This window comes from Spermophilus citellus (genome assembly GCF_964194105.1).
Source record: "Spermophilus citellus genome assembly, chromosome: 3".
NCBI lineage: Eukaryota > Metazoa > Chordata > Mammalia > Rodentia > Sciuridae > Spermophilus > Spermophilus citellus.
The window spans coordinates 167,775,384-167,792,986 of record NC_138184.1 but is presented as its reverse complement, the minus strand read 5'-3'; the positions used below and the strand labels follow the sequence as shown (position 1 = coordinate 167,792,986).

At 34.5% G+C, this 17,603-nt stretch overlaps 1 protein-coding gene across 2 annotated transcripts in view; it reads right to left on the bottom strand.

Annotated features, from left to right (window-relative positions):
* The window catches only part of HGF (hepatocyte growth factor), a 75,349-nt gene extending 59,175 nt beyond the window's left edge, over window positions 1-16,174 (bottom strand). The window contains exons 1-5 of one of the 2 annotated variants that reach the window (XM_081286481.1): window positions 16,054-16,174; window positions 15,672-15,833; window positions 8,803-8,968; window positions 4,820-4,932; window positions 2,819-2,933 (exon numbers count right to left, since the gene is read on the bottom strand). In XM_081286481.1, the coding sequence (XP_081142607.1) occupies window positions 2,819-2,933; window positions 4,820-4,932; window positions 8,803-8,968; window positions 15,672-15,759 (482 nt within the window). In that variant the 5' untranslated portion in view covers window positions 15,760-15,833; window positions 16,054-16,174. Of the gene's footprint in view, window positions 1-2,818; window positions 2,934-4,819; window positions 4,933-8,802; window positions 8,969-15,671; window positions 15,888-16,053 lie in introns of those variants that run through there. The other variant, XM_081286482.1, reaches the window with a different exon arrangement.
* Between the last annotated feature and the right edge of the window lie 1,429 nt (window positions 16,175-17,603).

Here is a 17,603-nt window from a genome sequence, read left to right as displayed (position 1 = left end):
AGAGAAGTTATTAAGTAGTGAATGTGTCAATCAATAATTTAATGGAGAAAAAAAACAAGAAGAAAGGAAGAGAGATAGATAAAGTAGAAATTAAAACAAGATATGGTCAAAATTTGAATAAATTTTTCCGAAAGACTTCATAAAGTGAAAAGTTGGGCTTCTTGCCACAATTCTGAATCAATCCATATCAGATGCCTCTTTAGAACATTGAGGTTAAAAGACAGTGTGGGGCATCTCTTTTCTTCATTCTTTGGTATATTTGACCTTTTACCCAAACTGGTTTTCTTTTGTGTCCCAAGACGGTTAGCCTGACTTTCCTCAGCATCCCATAATTGGTCAAGGGATGAAGGCTGGCCCTGCCTTTTCACCTGTGAGTGTTCTTGTGACACATATTTACAAAAGCCTATTTCACACAAGGTCTGTGCCGGTCTGTAGGCTCTGTAATAAGCTTTTGGTCACACACGTACTATTTTTAGTACTCTGTCCTTGCTGTTAGCAAGGCTTTAGGAGAGAAGAAATATTTGAAATTGGGTTATATCCAAATATATTTTGAAATATATACTAGGTCTTCTGGATGCTATCCTCCCTTTCTTTTCTTCTAATATAAACTATGCTCAGAGGAAACTTGATGTATTCCATCATCTGCTTCCTTAATGAATGCTGGATGGTTAATGAAGGATATAGATGTAGATATCAGGTCACCTGATTTTCTGGTTAAGCTTCTATACTAATTTCATCATCTATCATCATCTTTTCATTAAGCCACTTGTAAAATATTTCAATTTAGGGAGTCAACAGTAAATCACTCCTTCAGACACAAACATAGTTCTTTTTCTATTTCCCACAAAATTGGTGTTTAGTTAACACTTAAAAGCATTAAGCTATCAAGCAGATATTCCATAAGCTGCTAATTGATTAAAATTAAATGTTGCTCCCATTGGATACAAAAAATAATTTGATTAATATTACAATATCCCCTCAGCCATAAACTTCTATACCACAAGGAAATGTTCTTTGATAAATAGCTGATTAGACTTGAAGTCATTTCCCAGAGAGATATATTTCGCATTTACTCCTCTAGCAAAGAATCACAATCATAGAGAATCTGGATTGAAATAAGACCTCTGCTATGTCAGTTCAATGCACTCTCTTGGACTAAGGTACGATTGATTTCAAATGCTATTTCTGTGTTTGTGAAACACTTTGATCTACCTATTTAAATAAAATGTCTTCTTCATTATGCAGATCCTTAAGAAAAAGTCAATTATACTGCTCATTTTGTAACATAAAGATAGTTTCCAAGATATTTCTATGTAACTGTTACAAACTAACTTGAAAAAATAGTTTTATATTAATGGGGCTGGGAATATAGCTCAGTTGGTAGAGTGCTTGCCTTGCATGCCCAAGGCCCTGGGTTCAATCACCAGCACCAAAAAATAAAATAAAATTGTATTTGGATGTTCTATTATTAAAATACTGTCAACCGGTTCAGCTTGGACACTGAACTAGGTGGTGTAAACTAGGGAAGATCAGGGTTTGGTCCTATTGAGAAAGAACTCTTTCTTTCTATGTGGGACAAATAACTAATCTCTGTTTACTAAAGCAAAATCAACCATATCACAAACGTATGCTAATAAAAAGCAGAATAAAATCAAAAGTGTATCCATCAAGGCCAAGTCATCATTAGTATTGCAACAATGTGTCACAGACTGTGTCCTACTGATAAGCCAAGTATTTTGTGCCCTAGAGTTGTTACAAGCACAGGTTACATAGTGATCCTGATTGGGCTTATCACTATACTATTTACTATTTACAGAAATACACTAGGTTCTTTATGCTATAGTGTCACCATGTATATAAAATAGAACTAAAACCCACTACAATGTTTGCATGACTGTGTGAGATACACCAGTAAACTGCTCAGCAAGGCACTTGCCATTGGAAACTGAATCATCCAATGTATTTACTAACCAGAGGAGAGTTGTTTTAAAACAACTTCATTTCCTGTTAAAATTATTTGTGAAATAAATTTGCAAAACCATGGCTATATTTAGTTCTCTGGTAGGTATTAGATACATATATTTTTCCTCCACAATGATTAAATCTCTTAATTTAATGAGCCTATGAATACTATGTTTACCAGTCTTTAAGTAGTACTCATCAGTTATAATAAACACAATTCTCTTCAGTGTGGACATTTAATTTCCAATTTTCTTTATCCTTTTTTAGACAATAGTGAAGGGAGTAATTCTGAGGCATGAGCTATTAGGTGTGCTTCTCAGCTTTGGTTGTGCTTTGGAATCATCTGGGGAGCTGCCAAAAACACACTGGTATCCCATTCCCCCCAGGGATTGATTTAACTGCTATGTTTCTCCACATGGTAAGATTCTTCAAGGGCTTGCAATAGGTGATTTTAATGTGCAAAGTTGGAATCCACCAAGGTTAAAGTACCCTTAGCCTCCATAAAGTCAGAGTCTGATACACTTTGATTTATCACTATCAACCCTTTAGCTATATAGTGTTTTCTCAAAGGCAAAAAGAGGAAAAATCTTTTTTCCTCATAACATATATGTTCACTATTTGTTCACAAACATCAAGATTAATAAATTTAAGCATTAAAGTAAGAAAATTCAGGCCACATTTTAATATAACTTTGTTATTCTTTTGGTAAATATCAGTCATAAGTCTTGATTTCATACAATTCAGCAATGTTGACCAAGTTTTCATAGAACTGTAAAATCATTCACATGGACTAATGTGAGATTGTTAATAGGCAAAAGATAGAGGCCACATCCTCTTTTCTTCATGCTGTTCTTACCTGTGTTCGTGGGGTATCATGGAATTCCAGGGCTGGCACTTGATGCCACTCTTGGTGATAGACACTGTTCCCTTGTAGCTGCCTCCTTTACCAATGATGCAGTTCCTAATGTAGTCTATTGAAAAAGCAAAAGAAAATGTTGTAAAAATGTGTCTTTTTTTAACCTTATTAAAATTGTGTGGGTTTTTGTATGCTGTATTTATTGAAGAAAAAAATAAAATTCCATTTAAATCTGTAAGAAATTAACTCTGGTAAACTATTTCAAATAACATAGATATGTCTTTCCTAAAGCTTCTACTGTTTTCAAAATAACATATTTCAGAATAATCTAAAACAAATAGGAAGACTATTAAGAAGCTTTAATTTTGTGAGTGTATTAAACATAGATAACCACAGAGATCAATCTCTATACTTAACACAGAATAGTAGTCTATATTCTCAAGTAGCCAGGCCATTGTGATTTGCTCACATGCATAGTCTTAAGAAAATATTAAAAATAAAAATTGATTCTTAAACTCTGTTTTAAATTCAGAAGTTTAAGATAACAAAATTAATTTCTTTTTTTAACTAGGTAAAATTGTGTGATATACATGTATATATATGATAATTATATTAGTTTTATTACTATTTTCCATATTTTCTCTAATATTTAAGCTGCTAAATTACAAGAAAGCTGAATTTTAAGAAGCTATATATTTCTATCAAATAATAGTACTATAGCTGTTAACAAACTGAAAGAAAGAATGAATTCGAATGCTCTTAGGTTAGATTATGAGTTGTTTATGGATTTGCAGAATTATTAGAATATGTAGAAAGATTACCTTATTTTCTACCATCAATTTCCTTTTAATTTTATTTAAACATTAACCCATCAACATGAAAAATCTATATATAGTATCAAATAACCAAATTTAACAGGACACATCATGTTTTTTTGAAAACACTAATTTTAAAATAAAAGTTATTTTCATGTGCATAATACATAATTATTGTTTTCTATGATGGGAGATTTGATTTGTAAATTGATATTTATTTAATATTTTATTATTTAATTTACATAATTCTGCTTTTGAACAATGTAAATGTATCATGAGTACAATATCAGACCACCAGAAGAGAGAAATTAAGAAATAATACAGTCTAAATCCCTTTTTAAAAATGTTTTAAACGAGGCTGGGATTGTGGCTCATTGGCAGAGCCCTTGCCTCAGAATTATGAGGCACTGGGTTCAATCCTCAGCACCATATCTAAATAAATAAAATAAAGATATTGTATCCATCTACAACTTAAAAAAATATAAAAATACTTTAAACCATTTTTTATTTGTACAAATTAATTATACCTTCTTTTTTTTTTTTAAAGATAGAGTGAGAGGAGAGAGAGAGAGAGAGAGAGAGAATTTTTTTTTTAATATTTATTTTTTAGTTCTCGGCGGACACAACATCTTTGTTGGTATGTGGTGCTGAGGATCGAACCCGGGCCGCACGCATGCCAGGCGAGCGCGCTACCACTTGAGCCACATCCCCAGCCCAATTATACCTTCTTTTAAAAATTTTTTAAACTATATGATTAGGTATAGATCCAATTTATTTGTCCAGAATCTCCATATTTTATTTTTTATCAATGATTATCACTATAATAGATTAGATATCCAAAGTTCCTAAAATTAAAAGTCTATAAGCTAAAAATTCAACACAACACAGGGTACTTAATCTAATAAGATAAGGAGTTACTTCCTAAAATAGGAGAATAGGAAGAATGCCAGTTTTAAGGGATGCCCCTTCAAAAACACCAAAGAGGAAGGAGGACATCTAGTTTATAGAAAACTGGGGAAATATTCTAAAAATAGGGTACTCCTTTCATCAGGCTTAATGGATGAATTAACTGCAATAACATCATATAATGGAAACATCAGTGGGGAAAAGCAGGGAGGCAGGAAGTGACAGATGTGTTATTTCATATTTTATTTTGTTATGAAATATTTAGGAAAATGTCAGTTACCTTTGTTTTCATAGAGGTCAAACTCATGGCCGAACTCTTTTTTTACTCCACTTGACATGCTATTGAAAGGCAACCAGAGGCATCGTTTCCTTGTTTTATCGAAAACAAAAGCCCTGAAAAAAAAATATCTGAATGAAAAGAAGGAATACTACTATTTATATAATTTTGAAAGAACAGCATATGGTTTACCAAGGAGGATAATATATAAAAACAAGGGCATTACTGTATACTCATAATAAAATCATAAGTAATTTTGAACTGACCATTTTGATGCCAGATGAGGGAAAAAAAAGTTTTGTAGGTGTGGATTTCATATCAAATCAAATGCTATTTCCAATGTTCTCATGTTATTCCAAATTACTTGTAGAAAAATAAGAGCTTCAACCAGCAATGTCAATATGTAACACAACTACCTGGTTATCTGTGAAGACTTTTTATTAAATACCCACCAAGTTAGATTTTATTTGCAGTTCCATACAAATTATTATATTTGAGAAATCGGAATGAGGTTCCAAAGTTTGTAATTGTACTAAATAGATTTTTTAAATGTATTTCCTAAGGTGCATTAGACAAATTACCACTTCTGGAGATTCTCCTAGGAAAGAATGTCTGAAATCAAATGTTTAAAGATTTTCACATATAATATCCCTTGTTGGTGAGTCATGATATACTACAGATTATTGAAGGCTATAAAAATCTTGCTGTGAAGATAATTTTGTTTGCTCAAATCAATATTTCCTAAATAAGTTTTCTTGCATTTTAATAAAAAATGTAAGTATTAGAGAATATGCTTTTGATGTATCATCTTAAAGAAAATTGCTAAAACGTGTCACTCCTACATAACCATAGCTAAGAATCATACTAGATTTTGCTGTTCTGGTTCATAAAAGTTTTATCTAAAACAAAATGATAAATACCCCCAAACTGCTAAAAAAAGTATTTTTTATTAGAAAAGTGGGTAAATGCTGGGATTCTAATTAGAATAAGTTATACTCTATGTATGTATAATATGTCAAAATACACTCTACACTCATATATATTTAAAAGGAACCAAAAATGAAAGAAAGAAAGAAAGAAAGAAAGAAAGAAAGAAAGAAAGAAAGAAAAGTATTGATACAGAGTTCAGAGTTTTCAGTTGCTAATCTCATTAAACTTTTCTCTCATTCCATTATAACAATATATTCTCTAAGAAAAACATTTTAAAACGTTATTTTACACATCCATATGGAGTGTTTGAGACTGTCAATTACATGGTTTTATTTTATTTCAAATATGACTTTAAGAGTTTTTTATCTGAGCTTTATTTAGATTACCATATTGTTTTAAAAAATTACTTTTTTCTATTTTCTATTTTCTAGTCGTTTTACGTCTGGAAGGCAACTTCATTACCAGGCAGTCATGGCTAGAAGAAAAAAGACTCCTATTTTCTTAAGTCAGTTCATGAATTTGGAGAGCCATTTTCTGGAGAGCTTAGAACCAGGCATTCTGTCATCTTTCTACCTAGCAAAGAGGAACGCAGTTCCTATAACATCAACACTGTTGATTCCTGCTCAAGAGGTTTGAGAATGTTCTATACCTCTGCCTCACTTTACACAACTTTCTTGATGTTTTCCAAGGAATGTAGTGTGGTTTTCATCACTTTTTAGTCCTATGACAACTCTGGAAACAGGGTTTTTTTGATTCATTAAGAACCAATGGGCTGGGGTTGTGGCTCAGTGGTAGAGTGCTTGCCTAGCATGTGTGAGGCCCTAGGTTCGATCCTCAGCACCACATAAAAATAAATAAATAAAGATATTGTGTCCAACTAAAGAATAAATTTAAAAGAGAACCAAATTTCAATATCCTTTCAATTCTAAATAACTGCTATATTTAGTGACATGTGAAAATTTTACCATTAATGGGCAGAAGAACCTTGTCTGTACATATACAATATTACATGTGGTTTTCTGCATAGGTCAACATATATTTGAATATAAAATACAACTCAACAAGAATTTGATAAGAAAATCTCAAACTTAATATAAGTGAGATATTAGAGTATTTATTAATAAGGCCACATGACATTTTCAAAGCAGCAAAATCATCTTAGCCTCTACTAAATAAAACAAAGTAAGAATGATGAATGTGAATATTCAGTGTTAGTGATACTTTTCTTACTTTTAGACCAAGGAGAATATGTTTTCAGATTTATAGTTAAAAATCAACCATGAAATACAGTTATCCCTTTCAAACCCTGAGGAAGAAAATACAATGCCAACCTATTCAATTGCCAAAAGAAAATCTAGATAAATCTACAGAGCTGAGATGTTGACTGAAAGTAATTTTTCCTAATTTATTTCTAACAGTCTCAAGGCTTTATACAAGTCGGGGAATGAAACAGAATTAACATAATTGTGTTAATTGTAGCAAAATAATCAGACATGCAAAGTCAATTCTCACTGCCCTTACCAGGAAATATTTCCCTGAAAGTAATAGCTTGGCTATAGAAAAAGAAAAGAGATAGTCCTTCTTCTGTCTAAACCTGTTGAAGACTTTCTTTGGCCATGTTTTGGTTTAGATATGAGGCCTCCTCCTGAAGATCATGTGTGAGACAATGCAAGAAGGGAGATTAATCCACTGATCTGGATTAACTGGGCTATAACTCTAGGCAAGTAATGTATGGCTGGAAGAGATAGGTCATTTAGATTATGCCCTTGGGTTTATATTTTGCCCCTGGTAAGCAGAGAGCTCCCTCCCACATCCTCCTCCCCACTGTTTCCTTCCTTGTTGCCATGTCTTGAACTGCTTTTCTCCACCATGCTCTTCCCCCAATATGTTTTGCCTCACCTCGGGTCCAGAGTTATGGAGTTGGCCAACCATGGACTGATCAACTCTGAAACCATGAGCCAAAATAAACTTTCCCTCCTCTCTGTTGTTCTTGACACTTTTTTTTTTTTTTTTTTTTTTTTTTTTTTTTTTTTTTTTGGTCACAGTAATGAAAAAGCAATGCCCTATGCCTCAAGGTCTATAATGTTCATTCCTCGAAGACTGACAAGATAAAAGTAGTACTTCTTGTCATGACATATTGCTAAACCCTGTGTTCACACATTCGGTGTCACTATTCAAATGTAATAAGCTAGGGTTAAAAATTTCAGAATTTTACACACAATCCTGTTTTTAAAAGGAGATAAAATTGGGAATGAAAGAAGAGAAATAAATGAAAAGAGAGAATTTTTACAAAGAAGAATAAGGAAATACACCTCCTCCTGGCAGTTTGGAAGACTATTGAGATGAAATCATCACCATTCTGGCCCCAAGCTATGTCTTATCCACTGGGATCACTGGCAAAGCAGTAAGGAATTCTTCCCTATGAGGTCACATGGAGACTGGTAAAAGATAAGAAACTGTCTAGTTCAGTCCCCTTCAACCTCCTTGAAATGCTCAATCATTTTTCATGTGAGACTTCGTCATCACTATCCCCTAACTTCTTTTAAACAGGCTCTGCTGCTGACACCAATCCCTTTAGTTTTTTATCTAATTCGCTCAACACCTTTTATTTAAATCCCTGAAGACAACTGTATAAGTTGCAGTAAATTTTGGCTGTTGCCCAATTTTCTTCACTTCTTTTGCAAGGGAAAAGAAATGGTTTATTCTTAATAGAATATTTTTAAAATGTTGGAGAGATAAAAGTCAATTTAATTTGATTTTAGTTCGATTGTGTATAAGATGAGAAAAAAAAGAAAAAAGTCAAAAATCAAAGACACTGGATTTTAGAAGGTGGTTTTTGTACTCTTTCACTCAAGCCATACCTCCCTCAACTGAAAGATACATCTTCTATTGTAATGAGGTAAATCTAGAATTCAATTTAGTTTAATGGGCAAAGTACATATTTTGAATACAAAAAAAAGAGAGAGAGAAAAAGTAAAACACAGTTACAATGTATATACATTTATGTGTACACAATATTTGGGGAAGTATCTTAAGAAGGAAATTCAAAAACTTACTTGCAAGTGAATGGAAGTCCTTTATTCCTAATACATCTATTGGCACATTGGTCTGGAGTATTCATTTTTTTGGTTTTAATCTTCAGTAATGGGTCTTCTTTGATTAGAGTTGTCTTAGCTGACTTTTTGAATTCATGGAGTGTATTTCTTCTTTTCTTCTGTCCCTCTATTAATGCAAAAAATAAAAAATAAATATAGGAGAAATCCTTGTAAGGCTTATATAGAAAAACAAGTGCTTAAAGATTACCTACAGCAATTTTATTCAGTAACATATGAGGTCTCCAGGACTGGGGGGGTGGAGTGAGTTAGGGAATAGTTAAGAGCAAGAGAAGACTACTTGTCATATGGATCTACATTCTTTCTTTCAAGTGAAGGATGCTTTTCAAAATAAGAATACAGTTCATGCTAAAAAAATAAATAAATAACCCTATGGAAACAGTTGTTAAGTAATTAGGATGGAGTTCACCCTAAAGAAGTTATATTCTCCAACCAGCATGCAAGCAAGCATCTGTGCAAAGACTATACCATGCCATGCTTCATAAATAAATTTTCCATTTTCTTTCTAAAATTGGTTCTTCTGTGAGTTGAGTGTTAATCAGTAAGACAATTCAAAGTGAGAAACTTTTCACTAAAAAACACAGTGGACAAATTCTTCTGATCTGCTTTTGAAATTGTTTCATACTTTTCATATTTTATCCCTCTCTTCTCATTTACAACATAAATGTTTTCTGTGCTTCAGGACATTATCTCTTACTATCACTGAACTGTTTGTCTTGAGATCAAGCCAAATGCTGTAAATCAAATGTATGTAAAACTTCATCCTTTAATGTAGCAATATCATTTTTCTTCATGAAAATATAAGACCCTAAGATAACATGAACCCTCCTACTAAAAACCTGAAAAACAGAACCAAAACATCCTCTAGTCTTAATCTTATGGATAACTTAATAGTTCAAAAACGTATTGCTTTATTCTTGGTTTTCCCAAGTCTAATAATGATCATCATCTTTATAATATGGATCAAAATTATAGATTACAGCTGTCATATAACAGGTATGAACATGATTGGACCCCTTTGCCTGTCAATCTCTTGAACACCCTTATAACAAAGGCAGTAATGATGCCTTCATTTTCAAAGCAAAGAAACCAACAACCAAGGAAAAATTAATTGACCCACTTAGAAGATCTCAGATAGAAAATCCAGCTGCCCGCCTTCAGAATTACCACTCTGAACTACTCGCCATGCCATCTTTATCTAAGAATTGTCAAGAATGTCTGCGGAAATATGATTTGTAAACATTGAAGATTCGGTTCACAGCTATCAATTCAGAAGAAACTTGGATGGTAGAACAGGACATGCATTCCTGATCTTTATGTGATACAAATGTGTCAAGGAAAAAATGGTGAAATACTCTGTGCAGAAAATTTGGAAATCTGGCTAGCAGAGTGAGGTACCAAGAATGGCATCACATCCTGAGTTTGCCAGAAACAACTGGATCTAGTTGGTTTACTAAACATGCAGATGCTATTTATTAAAGTCTCTCTTAACCTGAAGTCCACAATAAATAGAGAAAGCATAAGGTATTTTAAATTTTTGGTTCTCTGTAAAACTTTAAAACAATCTCCTAAACACTGGTGCTTTCATTTTTCTTTTTCTTCTTCCTTTTATTTTTATTTTTTGCTTTTCTTTGCCCTATAAGATAGAATGGCTATGGGGCTATGGTACAATAGATACAGGTTAAAAGATATTTTAACATAAAAATTCAATCAACCAAATGATCTATCAATGCTATTTAATGAAAATGGGGCCAAATACCTTGTATAACATTGGCAGAGAGATGATAATTCTGGCCAAATGATTTAACTACCTGAACCATTAATGTACCAATTATTTTACAAAATGAAAAATACATTAATAGTGAATGACAATGAATTATTTAAGCTATACTCATTAAATAAGTATTTGGAAATAAATTTATAAATTTGATAAAAACCATGTGCATATGCAAATTTTTAGTTTTGTTTTGAAGTCCCTAGCATCAAAAAAGAAAAAAGTAAAGAAATTTTATCCTTTAATTTCTGACATCAGAAAATAAACGACTATTCTGTCAAACAAAGAAGACATAATTCTTTTGCAAAGTTTGGTTTCTGTCACAGACCATGTTAATCAGAGATAAGTTTTTCCATTTAGACTCTTCACTTCCTTTGATCTTACATCACTATTTCTTTGGTGATCTGAAATAGTTCATAGCATAATAATTCGATTTCTTTTGCAAGGTTGAATATTTCCCAGAAATAAATACTAGTTGGTTGATGGAGAAAAATCTACTAAAAACACTGTTCACCAAGATGGAAAATCGATATGTATTTCTCAAATGAATTCCATTGACTAAATTTTTACTGATGTACAATGTATTTATAATGTATTTATTAAACATGTCAAAGTGTAAGAGAAGAGCTTAAAAATACATTTAAAAAGTCTAAGACAAAATGAAATTCCTAATACAGTTTAGTAATTATCATAAAATTGAACTCCCAATCAAGGGTCTGGTTTGCTTTCTTAATACCATGCAATATGAACATAAGACATGAGGACTATTTTGAAAAAAAGGGGTCACTGTGAATTTCTTGGTTTTATTCAATTCTACAGATCCTCAGCTGCCCTATTGAAAGGTCTTACTGCTGAACCACATAAAATACTCTATTCTTGCTTACCGGTCAGTTTTCCATGGCTAAAGATCAAAAAGTATTCTGAAAAACAAACCAATCTCTAATTTTCATTTATTAGATCATAAATAGAAGTAAAAAGCTGATCTGGGGCTATAAAGCTCAGCAGGGACAGTCAGAACCAGATATCAAGCCTCCCTCCTCACTACTGACTCCTCCTGGCATATAAACTTTGCCTTATAAGTCATTTACTCTAGGTCAGTAACTAAGTACCAAAAATATAAAGTTCAAGCTAGTTGTATATCAGACACCCACGTATCTATAAAATCAATCACTCATTCAATAAGAGAAAATTCAAAGCATAAGTCATTGGAAAACATCATCTGAAAATAAAATTTCTTTGCTGAAAATAGTTGCAACTTTGCCTTCCATATGTATTAACAACTGATGCTTGTTTTACCGAAAACAGTTAAAAACCAAGCTTCATTTGGGAAGCAACTCAAAAATATCTTTGGATCAGATTTTTTCCTATTATTTTTGTGTGTGACTGTTAGTTGAAGTTTATAAACAAAATATTGAATTGAAATCAAAGGGTAAGAGATCACTGCAAATTTGTCATGCTTTCCTGTATTTTAAATCATAACTCTTTTTTTAAAAAAACTTCTCCCAGTATGGGAAAATATTCTGTAAGCTATATTTCCTGAAGAACCTAAAGTCCCTATTTTAGATTTGAAATCATTAGGATGCTAGTGAAAACCTACAAACAGAAAGCGGGGTCAAAAGTATCAAGGTGCTTGAAGAAAGACACATTTCTCCCTCTGGTCCCAGGGTTTCACACTCATTTCTCTCAGTACCTCATATATTTTCCTCTATATGGACTAACCATTGACTTCAAAGGAAAATTGTGCAAGGAAAGGATTTGCAGGGTGTGAAGAGAAGCAGGAATTTGGCTCCACATATTCTGAGAAACCTACCTCCATGATTAGTGATTAACAATTTGAAGTGGCAAGATGTTAAGATGAAAGTATAATGAGAATTAATGGAAAGAAAGGATTGTGGCTGGAGATGAGAATCACAAATAAAAGTTCCCATCTCCACTGTTAGAATCAGAGCTCAGAAGTCACCAATCAACAATCATCTCCCCTTCTTTAGAAAAGGTAACCGAATCACAAATAAGGATGACAAAAGGAGATTGGTCAGATTTAAACCAAATGTAGCTTTTTGAGAAGCAGTATTATATATAATCTCTTCCATGGAGATTTATAAAGTGAAGTGATCGGTGGGGCTTGACACGCCTCCTTGATATTTCTCTCCATCTCCTTCCTTGTTCAGGGTTTCGTTGTTATAGAAACCCCATCCTAGTCTCTGATGTCACTGTCCACTTCTGCCTTCAACTCTGTCCACATAGCAACTGAAGTAACCACACTGAAGTAGGACTTCAGTCAAGCATCTTGTCAAAAACAAGCATCTTGTCAAAAAGCTTTCACCTGCTGCCCACAATATTCACTATAGAGACCACATGTTGTAGCCTGTAGGCTTTTCATTCTATCTCATCTCACTGTTCCAGTCACAGGCCAGATTCCCCCTCAGATTCCCAAATGCCTACTGTGACTTCCCATGTGGTGGTCTTTCTGGGGCAATGGCGATACTTTCTCACCTCTACACTTTTAGCCACTTTTGTCCTCCTAGCATAGGTACTAACCAGGGTACCACTCATTTTTCATACTTTTGGATACCATATACCTCCTAACCCTGCTTTGATTCACTAAGCTAGGAATGAACTCTCAATGATAGTATAATAGCATTTCTAAACAGAGGATTTTTTTTTTAACCTATCTTAGCCAAACGATATTTCAGAAGTACATTTCTTTTGATTTTACTGCTTCTGGCTTCAATATAAGTAAAAGAAAAATAATTACACATTTCATTCACATAGACTTGGTGGAATCTGATCTCTGTCTCTTAACTAACAAAGATATTAAGACAATTAAGGTCTTTAAACTTCAATTTTTCCATGTAAAATAAATCCAATAATGCCAATCTTATTAGAACTAAATAAAATATACTTTAGAACTTGTTCCATAACAGTTGCTTAAAAAAATATAGGTCCCTTCCCCATTTGTTTATCTTTATATTACCCAAAGACTCTTAGACATTAGGTACACATTTAATGCTTCTTTTGTTACAGAAGATTGGATGTTTGTTTCCAGTGTAAGTAGAAATGAAGAGAAGGTCATTCAATCTCCAATGACTCCAATAAGGACCACTTGGATCAACCACATTAAATATTTCCTAAGAAACTTTTCAAGAAAGCATCTCCATGATGCATTCTGTTCATCATTGCTGTGAACTTACAGTACCCACTTCTTTTCTAACAGTGTGCTAATTTGATATAATACATGAAAAAGTACAATGAAAACAAAAATAAGTAACAACAACTCTACATGTTCAATTTTAAAATACGTAAAGAAAGAACAAGCTTTATACGCTGCAAGAAGGCTACCCAGTTTTCATTGTGGAAGTCATTTTTTTTAACTATCAAATTAAATTTGCCACCCCAAAATGGCGGGCCTCTTTTGAGTATAATTTTAGCATTATCCACTTCAGGAATTATTCATAACATATATCTGTAATTCTCAACTGGCCTCTCCTTGCCTGCCAGCATACACTTGGGCTGCTTTCTCCCTATAGTCAGAAAACGCAGTCATTTCAACATTAGCCAAAGTGAAATATAATTACAAATGTATATCTCCTGCCAAAACTTCGTAATGCATGCCAAAAACAAATAGACATTGTCTATGGTTAATCTACTGTTTGGGTTTTCCACACTGTGCTCTCCTTGCATTAACACAGATGATTTCAGGTAACTTTTATTCTACTTCAGCACAACAAATTATAATCTTTTAAAGGGAAAGCTATCAAAAACACTAGCCATTATTTCAACTTTTGCTCAACATCCCCTAAACTAGCAATGACTTATATGAATGCATTTTAACATGACACATCTCAAGAATGATAAACTGCTTGATGTGCATGAATTTCTTTCTCACCTCCTCACAAATCTTACCTACATGACTATAAATTGACCTGCTCCAAACAGTTTCATTTTCCAAAAGGGCCACTTCCCCAAATAGAAGAAAGCCAGGTAGGCTAAATAATTTTTCTTATCACTTAGCAAATTCTTGAAGTTTTCAACCATTGTATTATCTCAGAAACTAGATCAGAAGTCTGATAAATTTCATACTTTACTTATCTCAAGAGATTCAGCCAGTTCTGTTTTGCATTGTACAAAGCCATGTCTGCCATCTGGGCATGTGTTCCAGTCTTTTATTCCCCTGTGCCTACCCTGGATGTTCACTGCCTTCTACTGTTGGCACCCCAGTCACCACAATGATAATACAACCAAATACAGATGTTTCCTCTTGTCCTGATAACAAGAGAAAACTTCCCACACCATAAAATGAGATCTCTAAACTTCCAGGCACTCTGAATGCCCAAGCAACTCCTGAGCAACCTGCAAATCCAAGGAAGAAAGTAGGAGCCTGAAAGGAGCAATACTGCATCTTTGATCTAAGTCACACACAGTTTTTGCCTCCCAGGCACTGCAGTTTCAGGGGGCAGGCATTCCATGCCCAGAAAGAATGACAACTTAGAAGAGAGGCTTTCTCTTTCATTTTTATAAATGCATATAATCTGAGTTTAATTTGTCTGCTCTAAAGGAAAACCTGTATAACGTCATAATTTGGCTCTGTATCTTGACTAGATGATGTGGGGTAGTGAATTGTCTTGGAAAATTGTCCTCTGGAAAAAGCTGAGTCTCTGTTGGACTGACCATTCCTCTCCCCTCTTAGGACCAGACTCTTCAGCTTTTTTAATTTGTCCAAACCAACAAAGTTCCAGCCAGTCTCTGTACTTCGTTCTTATCCCATAATTCACAACTGTTAGGCTAAATGAGATGAAGCTGGGTTGGTGGGGGTAGGGGGAAGAAGGGGTGTTCTGGGGATGTTAATTATCATTTTAAATGCTTTTCAAACAGAAAAAGAATGTCAAAAGAAAGCATAATGAGAGGTTTGGAAAACCCATACCACACACTGAGTTAAGCCAGGATGCTGGGAATAGAGAGAGAGTGTGTTAGAAGGAAAGGGGAAGGCTAGCAAGACAAAGTTAAAATAATAATTATAATAAGAAAAAAAAAAACTAACCTGCATAGGGGATGGCGATGGGAAGCAGAAGGAGATGTAGGAGGACATGCTGCAGCAGCAGGACTGGCAGAAGTTTGGTCACCCACATGGTGCTGCGGGACGCGCTGGTGGGTCCCACTGGAGGAGATGCCCCGGTGAAAGAATCCTGTTCGCAGTCAGTGCCTAAAAGAGCCAGTCGGCTCTGAGCTGCTTTTTATTGCGATGAGCTAAGTTTGTTGTGTGATTAACTGGAAAGATCTAGGTCTGAACTCCCTCTTACGGTAAGAAACTGTTTAACAACAGCCCTTTACTCTCTTCCAGCCCCTCCCTTCCTCACTCCCCCCACCACAACACCCAACAGATCCCACCCCCCACCACTCCCCCCGTTAAGAAAGAAACTTACAAAGAAAAGGTCACCTGGCCTGAGGCCAGCTCCAATTTGGAAGCTCAGGCTCCAGATCCTAGTGGCTCCTATCCGAGTAGGGAAGGGAGGAGCAAGACTCAGCCCAATAGTTAAATCAAGGCACAGGCAGAGGACCAATTCGCTCAATTTAAACAGGAAAATACATGTGTTTACATATCTATTTGGGAAAAGAGGAAGGGGAAGCAGCATAAGAAGAAAGCAAAGAGCTGCTTTTCTGCCAAATGTGCCCCAGCTCCTAATCTGTCTAGTTTCACTGCTGGAGCAATCTAGGGATTCAAATCACAGACTGGTTCAAATCACATCGGTTCCCTGGGGTTTTAAAGACAGGGAGAGAGGTGGGAGGGAGGGGAAGGAGCAGAACCCTGGCACTTTCAGCCTAGGTAGAGAGGGGTTAGGTAAGAAAAGGGTGTGGTTTTGTGAGACAAAAATAAATAAAAAAGAACAACTGAAACTCTCAGATTGTCTAGTGTGAGAATCACCTTGTCTGATGGGCTCAGGGCAGGCAATCCTTTTCAGACATTGTGCCAGACTCCCAAATCACCACAAATATACCCAAAATAACTTGTCTGATTTACTTGTGATGGTTCCTATTAAAATGTCTAAGAGACAGTCATTGTCAATTGCTTATCTCTGACAGGTAAATAAATATTCCATTGGCAATATGTCCTTGTATATATGTACATCCATATAATTTATATATAAAATATATACACACACACACATACCAATATGCATGCACTTTCTAAAAATAACTTTAACTAGAAATTTCTCAATCTATTTTAATTCCTGAATAATAAATGTATTTTATATTTCTTTTCTCTAGCTCTGTTCTGCACACACCCACCAGCTTCCTAAAGTTGAGGTACAAGCTTGCATGGGGGTGGAGGGGATTCATAAGTATCACATTTTGATGAGATCATTGTCTGGACTTCTCATTTTATTCTGAAGATTATTTTTTCTTTACAATTTGAGGGGGGATGCTCTGATTACATTAGGTAACAACTTCTCTATCTCTAATGGATTTTGAGGAGTCGTTGCCTCTGTGTATCTCCGAGATGGATACCCATAAGAACCAGCACCACTGTAAGACAGGAAGGGAAAGTGAAGAAAAATGTGGGAATGACTCCAGAGCCCAGCGCAGCTGTACAGAAGTCACAGTAGGCAAAATCAATGTCAGTCACAGAACAGCCTTTCTCCCCTCCACATGCAGCTTCCCCACCCCCACTTCCAGAGAAAGCAAAAGAGTGAGAAGCAGGAAGGAAGGAAGAGAGGGAAGAAGAAAGAGAGGAAAGAAAGAGAGTAAAAAGCAGAGTAAAATAAAGAATGAAAAAATGAAAGAGAAAGAAAGAAAGGGAAAGAAAAAGAAAAAGACCGGCCTGATACTTGCATACATTTCTGCGATGGGATATTTAGGGAAGGGAAGGAATAAGAGAATTCCTTTTGAGGAGTCCATTTTATACTACCTTTTCCTAGTGCTCACCTATTTCTTTGATCATTTTTGCCTTAATCCTAATCCATGTATGTACCAT